Here is a 14,688-nt window from a genome sequence, read left to right as displayed (position 1 = left end):
TGTGAGATGTCCTGCAAACATCGGTTTAAAGCATTTCACTCCATCAAGCAGTTGTCATCAAACTTACCTGTGCAGTTACTTCAAATTTTTGGTCAACTGTACATTCAAGCAAAGGACGTCTGCACTTAGAAGACCAACTTTTCTGGCACTTCCAGGTACTGTACAGCACAGTTCAAATCTACAGTTTTGAGACTAGGAGCTGAAATCCGCTATTAAATCCTCCTGTTAAGGTAGAAAGTCTGGTATTATTTTGTCATATTGTTTTATCAGTATCTTGCCAATGGATGGGACTAGATAGAAACAAAGAACTATAAAAGCACAGGGGGTAGCTAAAAAGAAAGTTTAAACACAGTGAAAAGCAACCAGAAGGGTTAAACTTCTAGAGGGTGAAACAGTGCCTTCAAAAGGAAGAGAAAAAGTAGGGAAGATGAAGGAAAGGAACAAAGCAAAGGAGAAAACAGTGAAAGAGATGGAATATAAAACAAACGGAAGAAAATTAAAAACTCAATAGGTACAGGAACAACAGCAAACCATTCAAACATTAACCATTTTCTTCTGAATCTCTGAACCTTCTAAAAGAAACTTGCTGTAAAATGTTCATTACCAAAGAGAAGGACTTGGTGGATAATGAGCCTAGGGAAGGGAGTGTAGATAGTCGCAGTCATCTCATTATCAAAAAGGAGGTGGTGTTGGGCGTCTTGCAAAGCATTAAGGTAGATAAGTCCCCAGGGCCTGATGGGATATACTCCAGAATACTAAGGGAGGCAAGGGAAGAAATTGCTGAGGCCTTGACAGAAATCTTTGCATCCTCATTGGCTACAGGTGAGGTCACAGAGGACTGGAGAATAGCCAATGCTGTTCCTTTGTTTAAGAAGGGTAGCAAGGATAATCCAGGAAATTATAGGCCGGTGAGCCTTACGTCAGCGGTTGGGAAATTATTAGAGAGGATTCTTTGGGACAGGATTTACTCCCATTTGGAAACAAACAAACTTATTAGCGAGAGGCAGCATGGTTTTGTGAAGGGGAGGTTGTGTCTCACTAACTTGATTGAGTTTTTTGAGCAAGTGACAAAGATGATTGATGAAGGAAGGGCAGTGGATGTTATCTATATGGACTTCATTAAAGCCTTTGACAAGGTCCCTCATGGCAGACTGGTACAAAAGGTGAAGTCACACGGGATCAGAGGTGAGCTGGCAAGATGGATACAGAACTGGCTCTGTCATAGAAGACAGAGGGTAGCAGTGGAAGGGTGCTTTTCTGAATGGAGGGCTGTGACTAGTGGTGTTCCGCAGGGATCAGTGCTGGGACATTTGCTCTTTGTAGTATATATAAATGATTTGGAGGGAAATGTAGCTGGTCTGATTAGTAAGTTTGCGGACGACACAAAGGTTGGTGGAGTTGCGGACAGTGATGAGGATTGTCAGAGGATACAGCAGGATATAGATTGATTAGATTTAGAGATACAGCACTGAAACAGGCCCTTCGGCCCACCGAGTCTGTGCCGAACATCAACCACCCATTTATACTAATCCTACACTAATCCCATATTCCTACCAAACATCCCCACCTGTCCCTATATTTCCCTACCACCTACCTATACTAGTGACAATTTATAATGGCCAATTTACCTATCAACCTGCAAGTCTTTTGGCTTGTGGGAGGAAACCGGAGCACCCGGAGAAAACCCACGCAGACACAGGGAGAACTTGCAAACTCCACACAGGCAGTACCCGGAATCGAACCCAGGTCCCTGGAGCTGTGAGGCTGCGGTGCTAACCACTGCGCCACTGTGCCGCCCTAGTTGGAGATTTGGGCAGAGAAATGGCAGATGGAGTTTAATCCGGACAAATGTGAGGCAATGCATTTTGCAAGATCTAATGCAGGTGGGAAGTATACAGTAAATTGCAGAACCCTTAGGAGTATTGACAGGCAGAGAGATCTGAACGTACAGGTCCACAGGTCACTGAAAGTGGCAACGCAGGTGGATAAGGTAGTCAAGAAGGCATATGGCATACTTGCCTTCATCAGTCGGGGCATAGAGTATAAAAATTGCCATGTCATGCTGCAGCTGTACAGAACTTTAGTTAGGCCACAATTAGAATATTGCGTGCAATTCTGGTCGCCACACTACCAGAAGGACGTGGAGGCTTTGGAGAGTGTACAGAAGAGGTTTACCAGGATGTTGCCTGGTCTGGAGGGCATTAGCTATGAGGAGAGGTTGGATAAACTCGGATTGTTTTCACTGGAATGACAGAGGTGGAGGGGCGACATGATAGAAGTTTACAAAGTTATGAGCGGCATGGACAGAGTGGATAGTCAGAAGCTTTTTCCCAGGGTGGAAGAGTCAGTTACTAGGGGACATAGGTTTAAGGTGCAAGGGGCAACGTTTAGAGGGGATGTGCGAGGCAAGTTCTTTACAGAGGGTGGCAAGTGCCAGGAACTTGCTGCCGGGGGAGGTGGTGGAAGCAGGTACGATAATGACGTTTAAGAGGCATCTTGACAAATACACGACTAGGATGGAAATAGAGGGATACGGTCCCCGGAAGTGCAGAAGGTTTTAGTTTAGGCAGGCATCAAGATCGGTGCAGGCTTGGAGGGCCGAATGGCCTGTTCCTGAGCTGTTCCTTGTTCTAATAAGATAATAAAATGCACGTACATGAAAAAAAGAAATGCTGCAAATGCACAGCTGATCCCTCAGTAGAAAGCTTAATATTTCATGTGGAGACTCTTTGACTGTTTTTCTACTGATGGTGCAGATTTCTAGTTTTTCTTATCTTATTTCAGTATTGTTACCTTGACTGTCTCATCTGCGACTGAAATCTCATTATTTAGCTGGGTCTGTCAGACCTTTCAGCTGAAGGGAAACTTTATAAAGGTGACTCAGTGAAATACGGGGTGTGAAATCATTTTACGCATCCCAAAAAATTGCGTTCAGGTGACAGTATAAAACAGCTGGTGGCCGCTCAAACTGTCAACTGGAAACCAAGCATTTGTTGGAGACCCTTTTATTCATTAAGTACCTCTTTCCAAAATGCTACTAAAAGACTTGCTCACAATTAAGCTGCAATTACATTGATGTACATTCAATTAATTCACATCTTTTTGCTGTGTTAGATATGGCCAGTTGTCACCTGCAGCATTTGCTGTCCATTGGCTCCTTGGGGAAGAGTGGAGCTAAGGAGGTAAGATTTCCAACTTGCCTTCAAACTGCGAAAGTCCGCATTTTTTTTTTTTACACAACTCTCCACTGTTGCAACATTTTGAAAATCCTAACTGAACTGCCTTGTTCGCATACTTGCTGAATTATCTGAATTCAGTCATGTCATTTCAGAAACAGTATCAAAAAGTCAATCGAGGGATTCATTCACAAACTTGTGGTCTTCACAAATAGACAACTGATGTCTGTACTCTTTGGAGGTGTTCAAAGACTTTGCCCAAGAGGGCAATTTACAGTCTGACTCACTTGTGTAATTACTTTTCTGGTTCTGGCAACAGAGGTAACAACTGGGTCAGGGACCTGTTTGTCACCAACACCTACAACTAATTTATCACCAAAAATGACTCCGAAAGCATCATTAAATTGATCAAACACTAAGCATGGCATTTTCCCATTCAATGTACAGCTGAAAATTAGCCCAAGTTACTGAACTAATGTAACAAGCTCTGAGCTACTGATGCCATTTGCACTCACATAATGGAGTGAGTTGGGCTCCCCAGGGCTGCATGGACTCGAAAATGTACTAAGCACTATTTACTGTGCCGCTCAGCAATCCTGAATAGAATAGTTCTGCACGATTAAAAAGCAAGTTCACCTCTCCTAAAGAATTTGTCTTAATTAAGTCAACAAATTTTTCTGCTGGTGGCCAGCCTTAATCAGCCACGAGAAAGACTGTATAAATATCCAGGAGCCACAAACTTGAACATGGCTTCTGACAGACAAGGCTGCATCTTACCAATCTGATTGATTTTTTTTTAAAGATACTAGGTTGATGGATGAAGGTCGTCCAGGAGACATTGCATGTTTAAGACTTTCAAAAAGCTTTTGATAAGGTGCTGCACAATAGGTTACCCTACAGCACAGAATTCTGTGAAATTGGTAGGAAGATGTCAGAAGTCGATTAAGAATTGGCTGCACACCTACAGGCACAAAGCCACAAGTTATAAAGCACAGAAACAGGCCCTTCGGCCCACCGTGAGTATTTTCTAATGGTTGTGGATGTTTGGAAATTGGTTACCAGTGGTGTCTCACAGGGATCGCTGTTCAGGCCATTGCCTTTCATGATCTTAATACATGGATGATGGCGTGTTAGCGAATGATGAACACTTATGCAAGTGTTAAAATCGTGCCAAAATAAAATACTCCAATCAGATCATGAAGCAATTGGGGAATGGACCCACATATGGCAAATAGCATTTAACATAGATAAATTTAACATTGTCCAGGGTACTACCCTACAGGGTACAGAACTAAAATCTGTGGAAAAGGAAAAAAATCTGCTTTATGGTGCCAAATTCTCTAAGGTTCACGACCATGTTAGTGTCTAATAAGTTCTGTTGATGGATGTTAAATACCTAGCAGTTGAAGGTAATAGGGTGAACAGGTGTTGGGTGTTGATTAGTTAATTGTACTCAGACGTATATTTCAAGAGCCAGCCAACACTGGCTGGAGATAGTTATGAGTGGAGTAGTGAGCTCTGTGGCAAGCAATAAACACTTTCCACCAAAGCATCCTAGTCTCAGTGCCTTCTTCACAAACAGTCTTGGAAGTTTCTCGAAATGATCAGTGTAATGAATCAACAGCCGAAGCAAATACGTTGAATTGCTGGGATGATTCAATCTAATATTGTACTTGTATAAGAGTTTGGTCGGCCACACTCAGAATACTGTGTCTGGTTTTGGTCCCCTCATGAGCTGATGATATTGAAGCTTTGGAAAAGGTTGAGAGGAGGGTGACAAGAAATATACTCAATTTAAATATCGCAGTTACTTTGATGAGCTTAAACAACTGGAACTATTTACTTTGGAGAAGTGTAGATTCCAGGGCAATTTGACTGAAGTCCATAAAATGGAGAGACTGGACTGTGTTAATAAATAGATTATTCCAATTAGATAGGTTAGGAATAACCAGAGTCATGGGTATAAGTTGCGCAACGGTAAAACGAGAACAGATGTCAGGAGGTTCTTTTTCAGAGGACAGTCGGTAATGGAACAAGTTATGAGCCCATGCAGGGAGTGTGGATTCAATGCATACCTTCAAGAGAGCTGACAAATGTAGATTTACTGCATGCCTTCAAAACATTTAGACCAATTACTAGCTGTAACAGACATCAGGGCATATGAAAGATCGATAAAACATCAATATAAATCGCAGCTAATGTGCTGCCCGAGACTAGTTTTAATCGCCTTGGAGAGTCGAAGAGGAATTTTCTACATTTTGTCTCCCTAAATTGGCCTTGGATTTTTCTCTTTTTTGTTTGCCTCTCCCAGGAGATTTACATGGCTGCTGGTGGGAAGATGTGTTCTAAATTATGATGCTGAAGTCATCATGAATACATGAGACAGGCTTCATGAACAAGCTTATCTTTTCCTGTCCAAGTTTTCACATTTTCTCCATTTTCTGAGGGAAAGCTGTTCACCTCTGCTCCTCATCCACAAAGCACAGTAACTGGAAATTCTATGTGAAGAATTATCTACCACTTTGCAATTGCATCACCAGCTGCCTTGATCGTTGTTCGTTTTTCTGACATGTAGGTGCTTATAATTAAGTAGCTGCTAAAAAAAGAGACATGCTGTCGAAGCTTGTTGTCTTGCACCCATCAGGACAGACGCAAGAATGCCAAATTTCAAAGGGAACAAAAATTTATATTGCACAAGAAAAAGGTGCTAATTGCTTGGCAAGTCGACTCTGATTGGTCGAAACGCTGCCATGGAGTATGTACCAGGGAACTACTGTCTCCCACGCTTTTGTTTAATTCAAAAAGGTGCAACACCTGGACAGGTTCCTTTTGCCTGCAGAGGACAGGTCCCTGCATATCAATATATGTAGCTTCAGCAAGTGTAAATGAGCCACATTGCTAGCCCATCTGATAATCTTAAATTGGTTGTTTGTGTAATTCGTAGCACACTCGTATCAAACAGCACGTCCCTTCAGCAGTTTGCCTCGAATTTCTAAATATGTAATTTATGTGAATTAGAAACTTAGAGGTTCTAGTGCTGACCCCTGGGTACTCCACTCAGCACTTCTTCCCATCTTGACATTCCCTATAATGCACCCATTGCTTCTGGTTAGTCAGTTTCTTATTAATTCCCACAGTTTACCATAAATCCCTACCACTTTAAGGATAGGGAGCAACATTTTGTGCAAACATTGTTAAAAGTTCCATGACTTAATAGTTAAACTGGTTGACACAGCCTGGGTACAGCAGTAGTCATAGGTTAGGTAACAGCTCCAGGTTAGGGAACAAAGAAAGACAAATCCAACAGGATTCCTGCTCCTGATTATTACCCAGTGACCACATTGCAAATACACATGTCTAGATGACAGATGGAGAATGCAACAAGCAACTGCCTGCTGGCATCTATTGTCAGAGCTCACAAGAACAATGGCCACCTGAGCAAGAAACTTGATGTCGTCTAAGGTTGACAGTTTTGGTCTTTGTTATATAGAAGAGACATTTGGAAATTGGACGAGAACAGGCTTCAGCTCAGTTCAGCTATGTTGCTCACCATAAAAAATTCAGAAAGCTGGAATCATGGAGAGTATTAACTCTTTTTAGAACAAAGCAACCAGAAAAGAGAAAAAGCATTAAGTTTGAGCACCACTGCATCACACATAAGCAAATTTTAAAAAATTATTTCCAACTAATTGTTTTGTATTTCAGTCTCTTCAAACTGAACATTTTATTCTATTATTCATGGTTAGATAACTACTGTTATATATAATTTAACAATGGACATAAAGTTGAGACTTCACAGTATAGTGAATTCTTGGGCTGGTTAGTCTTTGAATTGCAACTTTCTCACATTAAATACTAACTGCACCTCACTCTTAGTCACACTTCCTCTTGAAATTTCTGACTTTCTGGTTGCGATTCTGTAATTTTCTCTCACTTCTACATCTCATCTCAACATCTTAACTGTGTTGATCTCAATTTCATTTTCAGCCTCCTCTCTTTAAAAGGGTTATTTATGAGGAGACTCACTGGAGACAGAATATTTTTTGTTGCTGTTTTTATCATACAATGGTACATTTTGATGTGAAAGGTAACCCTATATTCTGTGTTTTGACTCAAAGAAATGAAGACCTTCTAACATGAATGACAAAAAAATTCCCTGTTCCTGCCGTTTCCACGTCAAGTTGAATCCTATTCTCAACCAATGTCTACACAGACACTTTGCAGCCGTGGACATTGGACAGCAAATATTGATGAACATTTTCCTTTCTTCAGCCCTAGGGACCCAAATGCTAACTGTAAAGCTTCTGCTGTCACTCCAGCTCAGCTCAAATTGCCCAGTCAAGACTGAGAATTGAACATGGGATCTTAAAACCTATATAACTAAGTGTTACAGCAGCTGATATCTAGAGTTAACGGAGGAGTCTTGCAGAGAAAATAAAATCACAGTCGTAGAGCTCTTCAGTAGTACATCAAGTGATTCACCAGAAACTGGATTTTTCTTCTTCAGGATACTGATTTGCATTTGCAGAACACATACATACTTCTCTCGTACTGAAGTTGAACGACAGTTAACATTTCTACTGTGAGCCATCTGTGAAGGTGTGTTGCAATGCAGGGTGGTAATCATTCTAACAGATAGGAGAAAATCTTCAGAAATTATATGCCAGAGGAGTGGTTGAAGTAGGAAGGAGTCTGTACTACAAGCACTTTTCTATACGTATCCTTGTGCTTGAATAATTATCTTTTATTACACAATGGATGATGTTAGCTAGAAATATAAAAACAGACAGTAAGAGTTTCTACAAATATTTAAAAAGGAAAAGAGAACTAAAGCAAGTGTTGGTCCTCTAGAGAGCATCTGGGAAATTAATAATGGAAAACAAGGAAATGGCAGAATTGAACAGGTATTTTCTGTCTCTCTTCACTGTAGCAGACTTAGAAAACTTCCCCAAGCTACTTGAAAATCATGAGGCAAAAGGGAGGGAGGAACTTAAAACAATCACCAGGGAAAAGGCACTGGGAAAACTATTAAAGCTAAAGACCAACAAGTCTCCAAAACATGATGGCTTGCATCCTAGGGTCTTAAAAAAAAGTGGCAGAGATGGCAGAAGCATTGGTTGTGATCTTCCAAAATTCCCTACATTCTGCAAAGGTTCCAGCTGATTGGAAAATCGCAAATGTAACACCCTTATTCAAGAAAGGAGGGAGACAGAAAGCAGGAAACTATAAGCCAGTTGGTCCAAGATCTGTCATTGGGAAATTGCTAGAATCCATTATTAAGTAGGTTAGTTAGTTAGTTTAGAGATACAGCACTGAAACAGGCCCTTTGGCCCAACGAGCCTGTGCCGACCATCAACCACCCATTTATACTAATCCTACACTAATTCCATATTCCTACCACATCCCCACCTGTCCCTATATTTCCCTACCACCTACCTATACTAGGGACAATTTATAATGGCCAATTTACCTATCAACCTACAAGTCTTTTGGCATGTGGGGGGAAACCGGAGCACCCGGAGGAAACCCACGCAGACACAGGGAGAACTTGCAAACTCCACACAGGTAGTACCCAGAATTGAACCCGGGTCGCTGGAGCTGTGAGGCTGCGGTGCTAACCACTGCGCCACTGTGCCGAGGTTATAGCAGGATATTTAGACAACCATAATGGATCAGGCAGAGTCAACATGGTTTTGTAAAAAGGAAATCGCGCTTAACTAATAAATTAAAATTCTTTGAGAAAGTAACAAGCAAAGTGGATAAAGGGGAACCTGTAGCTATGGGGTACTTAGATTTACTAAGGTGCCACATCAGAGGTTACTACACAAAATAAGAGCGCATGGGGTAAGGGGGTAACATAGTAGCATGGATAAAGGACTGGTTACCTAACAGGAAGCAGAGAGTAGGGATAAATGGGTCTTTTTCAGGTTGGCAAGCTATAACTAGTGCTGACAAGGGAGGAGAAGGGAAGATGTATTTGGTGGTGGCATCACACTAGAGGTGGAGAAAATGGCAGAGGATGATCCTTTGGATGTGGAGGCTGGTGGAGTGGAGAGTGAGGACAAGGGGAACCTTGTTGCAGTTCTGGGAAGGGGGCGGGGGAGAAGCGCGGTTAATAGGTTGGACATGGTTGAGGACCCTGTCAACTACAGTGGCGGGGAAGTGTGGGGGGAGGGGGAAAAAGAGATCGTTGGTTGAGGAAAAAGGAAGACATGTCAGAAGCGCTGTTGTGGAAGGGTGCATCATCAGAACAGTCGGAAATGGAGAAACTGGGAGAATGGGATGGAGTCCTTACAGGAAACAGAGTATGAGGAAGTGTAGTCAAGGTAGCCATGGGAGTTGGTAGGCTTATAATGGATATTAGTAGACAGCCTATCCCCAGAGACGGAGACATCGAAGTCAAGGAAGGGAAGGGAAGAGTCGGAGATAGACTATGTAAAGGTGAAAGAAGGATGGAAATTGGAAGCAAAGTTGAAGAAGTTTTTCGGTTTGGGCGAGAGTGGGTAACGGCACCAATACAGTCATCAATGTACCGGAAAAAAAGGTGAGGGAGGGGGCCCAAGTAGGACTGGAACAAGGAATGTTAGACATATCCCACAAAAAGACAGGAACTCATGCAGGTACCCATAGCAACACTTCTTATTTGAAGGAAGTGAGTGGAGTTGAAGGAGAAGTTGTTCAAACCAAGAACTAGAGGGTGGTGGTGGTGGATGATGTGGATTGGTTGGGCCTTTGTTCAAGAAAGAAGCAGAAAGCCCTCAGACTGTCCTTGTGGGGGATGGAGGTGTAGAAAGACTGGACGTCCATAGTGAACAGGAGGCAGTTAGGGCCAGGAAACTGAAAACTGTCGAAAAGACATAGGGCGTCCAAAGAGTCACGGATGTAGGTGGGAAGAGACTGGACCAGGGGAGAAAGGATAAGAGTCAAGATAGGAAGAAATAAGTTCAGTGGGGCATGAACAGGCTGAAACGATTGGTCTACCAAGACAGTCCTGATTGTGGATTTTGGGAAGGAGGGAGAAGCGGGCTGTCCGGGGTTGTGGGACTATCAGGTTGGAAGCTGTCGAGGGAAGATCTCTGGAGGAGATTAAGTCAGTGACAGTCCTGGAAACAGTGGCTTGATGTTCGGTGGTGGGGTCATGGTCCAGGGGGAGGTACGAAGAATTGGCTGAGAGTTGGCGCTCAGCCTCTGCAAGGTGGAGGTCGGTACGCCAGACAACAGCACCACCTTTGTCAGCAGGTTTGATCATAATGTTGGGATTAGACCTGAGAGAATGGAGTGCAGCAAGTTCAGAGGGAGATATGTTAGAGTGAGCGATGGGAGCAGAGAAATTGAGACTGCCGATGTCATGCCGACAGGTCTCAATGAAAAGATCAAGACTGGGTAACAGGCCAGAAGGAGGAGTCCAGGTGGAGGGAGAATACTGGAGAAGGTGAAAGGGTCATCTGGTCTGGGGGAGGGCTCCTGGTCAAAGAAGTGAGCCCAGAGGTGGAGACGACGGAAGAGCAGCTCAATGCCATGCTGAGCGCGAATTTCATTGAGGTGGGGGAGAAAGAGGATAAAACGGAGTCCTTTGTTAAGTACAGATCATTCAGCGTCAGAGTTGAGAAGGTCAGAGGGTACTGTGAATACATGGCAAGGGGTCAGATTAGGAGAAGGGATGGAGTCAGAGGTAAGTGACTTTGTTGCAGATGCTCTGACTACAAGTGGAAAAAATAGTAGAGCTAAACAAAGGTAGTCCAATGGAGCTGGACAATGGAGGAGATGCATTACAGAAGGATGGTGTGGTCGAACAAGCTGAGGTTGCTGAGAGGATAAGAAAAGATGATGATCATTACTACAGACCATGTCATCTCTAACTTTGATTAGGGATATTGCAGTGATGTTGCAGAGTGGAGACTTCATGGAAGCATGGGAAAGATGCGCATGGATCCAGGATCAGGTTAATCTAGGTGCTGCAATATTTTTTCTTCATTTGAACACCTTAAACCAAAATCAACTAAAAATAGTCACCCATTTGAAGAGAGCAGCCTGTGGGTCCTGTTTGATATTGCATTTAAGCCATTTGGACACACAACCTGGGACCAACAGACTTGCAATTTCATATTTATATTATATACTGCTTAAGTTTGATCATCACACTGGACTCCTGTAGCATTCTCTTCATGATCTGTGAACTTATCTAACAAAGGGCAGCAACTAAGGGACGACAACTCGCCTCTGTCTCTCCAGAGTAGGGGAAAGGGAGAGAAGGGGGGAAAGAAGTTAAGGAAAAGCTGCCATTCATGATATGCATCTAATGACTCCGACTGGAAAGCATATGCAGATGATGATTGGTCAGCTGCAATAAACCCCCATGCTCAACCACCTACCAATACTAACTGACCACAAAAGGACATGATTCCAAGATACTGTACCAACATGAATTACTGTCTCCCAAGGTGAAGCACAGAAAACAGTGATTTAGAAAAAGCTAAAATTTGGAAATTAATTCCATACCATTAGAATGAGAATTCCCAAACAAATTTTCCAGTGAACCCAATTACTTTCACTGTCTTGAAGTTATTTTTGTCAATGTATGACACTAAATTTCACTAATCTCACTGTCAAATACATGAAATTTTCCAGCAAGTAGCATTCATTAGCTGAATTTCACAGTCCCACCATACCTATCAAAGCTGTCGTGAAACGGTTCAGGGACAAAGGCTCCTCATACACAGGTCCATCATGGCCGAACTCCATCTCACTCCTCACAAAGTCCCTGAAAAGTAAAACAAACAAGATATTGACATTTCAATCAAACTGCCTCTTCATTGGCTATCTCTACAAGTAAGGACTACAAACAGAGCACTGAAATTTTAAAAAATATATGTTGGGTATTTCAGCCCCTTTTTATACATTCGAGGAAAATCACTTGATTCCTCAGCATTTAAATATTATTCTGCATGCCAAGAAGTTTTGCTATTTAAGAGGCTGAGGAGTGTCCTGATAGATGCCTTCAAAATTATTAAAGGGCTTGATAGGGTAGACAGAGAAGATATTTAGGCTTGTGGACCGACCAAAACTAGGGGCCAGATAATTAGGATAGTAACCAATAAATCCAACAAGGAATTCAAGGGAAACTTCTTTACCTAGTGGTTAGAAGGTCAAATCGATCAGCAGGCCACTGGTTAGTGAAGGGTGTCACAGCTGAACATAATCCTTTTCTCACTCAATGCCAAAACACATTCTTTTTTCAGCACTTCACTGCATATTGATCAGTAATGGTCATTCTGGTTGATTTTCTCCTTGCTAACCCAAACTTAGTATCACATCATTTATCCACTACACTTTGGGGAACTTTGCTTCAGTAACATTACCAATCTCATATCATTTACTCATTCACTGGGATGAATAGTATTGTGAACTGTGAGGAGAACAGGGATAGACTTCAAGAGGATTGAACTAGGGCAATGCCTTGACCAGAGTCAAACTGCCTGGTTTAACTTTCAAACAAAGCTTGGCAGTGGCCAAGGGAGGTGATGGTGCAGTGGTATTATCACTGGACTAGTAACCCAAAGACCCAGGGTATTGATCTGGAGACATGGGTTCGAATCCCACCACAGCAGAAGGTGGAATTTGAATTTAATGAATAAAAATCTGGAATTAAAAGCTAGTCCAATGATGGCCATGAAACCATTGTCGATTGTTCTAAAAACCCATCTGGTTCACTAATGTCCTTTAGGGAAGGAAATCTGCTGTCCTTACCTGGTCTGGCCTACATGTGACTCCAGGCCCACAGCAATGTGGTTAACTCTTATACGCCCTCTGAAATGGCCTAGCAAGCCACTCAGTTGTACCTAACCGCTACGAAGTCAATAAAAAAAGGAATGAAACCGGACAGACCACCCGGCATCGACCAAGGCACCGGAAACAACAACGACAAAACCAGCCCGGTCGACCCTGCAAAGTCCTCCTGACTAACATCTGGGGGCTTGTGCCAAAGTTGGGAGAGCTGTCCCACAGACTAGTCAAGCAACAATGTTGATGTCCTCAACATCAACTCCGGACCCAATGAAGTCTCATGGCATCAGGTCAAACATGGGCAAGGTAACCTCCTACTGATTACCACCTACCGCTGTCCACCCCGCCGCCCCCCCCCCCTTCAGCTGATGAGTCAGTACTCCGCCATGTTGAATACCACTTGGAGAAAGCACCGAGGGTGGCAAGGACACAAAATGTACTCTGGGTGGAGGACTTCAATGTCCATCACCAAGAGTGGCTCAGTAGCACCACTACTGACCGAGCTGGCCGAGTCCTAAAGGACTTAACTGCTAGACTGGGTCTGCGGCAGGTGGTGGGGGAACCAACACGAGGGAAAACATACTTGACCTTGTCCTCACCCATCTGCCTGCCGCAGATGCTTCTTTCCATGACAGTATTGGTAGAAGTGACCACCGCACAGTTCTAGTGGAGACGAAGTCCCGCCTTCGCATAGAGGATACCGTACATCGTGTTGTGTGGCACTATCACCGTGCTAAATGGCTTAGTTTTCGAACAGATCTAGCAATGCAAAACTGGGCACCCATGAGGCGCTGTGGGCCATCAGCAGCAGCAGAATTGTACTCAACCACAATCTGTAACCTCATGGCCCAGCATAGCCCCCACTCTACCATTACCATCAAGCCGGGAGACCAACCCTGGTTCAATGAAGAGTGCAGGAGGGCATGCCAGGAGCAGCACCAGGCAAACCTCAAAATGAAGTGTCAACCTGGTGAAGCTGCAACCCAGGACTACTTGCATGCCAAACTGTATAAGCAGCATGCAAAAGACAGAGCTACGCGATCCCATAACCAACGGATCAGATCTAAGCTCTGCAGTCCTGCCACATCCAGTCGTGAATGGTGGTGGACAATTAAACAACTAACTGAAGGAGGTAGCTCCACAAATATCCCCATCCTCAATTATGGGGGAGCCCAGCACATCAGTGCAAAAGATAAGGCAGAAGCATTTGCAACAATCTTCAGCCAGAAGTGCCAAGTTGACGATCCATCTCGGCCTCCTCCTGAAGTTCCCAGCATTACAGATGCCAGACTTCAGCCAATTCGAGTCACAACGTGTGATATCAAGAAACGACTGAAGGCACTGGATACTGCAAAGGCTATGGGTCCTGATAATGTTCCAGCAATAGTACTGAAGACCTGTGCTCCAGAACTTGCTGCACCCCTAGCCAAGCTGTTCCAGTATAGCTACAACACTGGCATCTATCCGGCAATGTGGAAAATTGCCCAGGTATGTCCTGTACACAAAAAGCAGGACAAGTCCAACCCGGCCTATTACTGCCCCATCAGTCTACTCTCAATCATCTGTAAAGTGATGGAAGGCGTCATCAACAGTGCCATCAAGCGGCACTTGCTTAGCAATAACCTGCTCAGTGATGCTCAGTTTGGGTTCCGCCAGGGCCACTCAGCTCCTGACCTCATTACAGCCTTGGTTCAAACATAGACAAAAAAGAGCTGAACTCAAGAGGTGA

The 14,688-nt window shown here is 43.4% G+C and overlaps 1 protein-coding gene across 2 annotated transcripts in view; it reads right to left on the bottom strand.

Moving 5' to 3' along the window:
- Positions 1–14,688, bottom strand: part of rnf145a (ring finger protein 145a) — a 135,702-nt gene that overhangs the window by 32,398 nt on the left and 88,616 nt on the right. For both annotated transcript variants that reach the window (XM_068043195.1, XM_068043196.1), the window contains exon 3: positions 11,846–11,937. In XM_068043195.1, coding sequence (XP_067899296.1) covers positions 11,846–11,937 — 92 coding nt within the window. The remainder of the gene's footprint in view (positions 1–11,845; positions 11,938–14,688) is intronic.

The sequence above is a fragment of the Heterodontus francisci genome, chromosome 12, assembly GCF_036365525.1.
Source record: "Heterodontus francisci isolate sHetFra1 chromosome 12, sHetFra1.hap1, whole genome shotgun sequence".
Taxonomy (NCBI): domain Eukaryota; kingdom Metazoa; phylum Chordata; class Chondrichthyes; order Heterodontiformes; family Heterodontidae; genus Heterodontus; species Heterodontus francisci.
The sequence above is the reverse complement of the archived record's forward strand: the minus strand, read 5'-3'. Positions and strand labels throughout refer to the sequence as shown.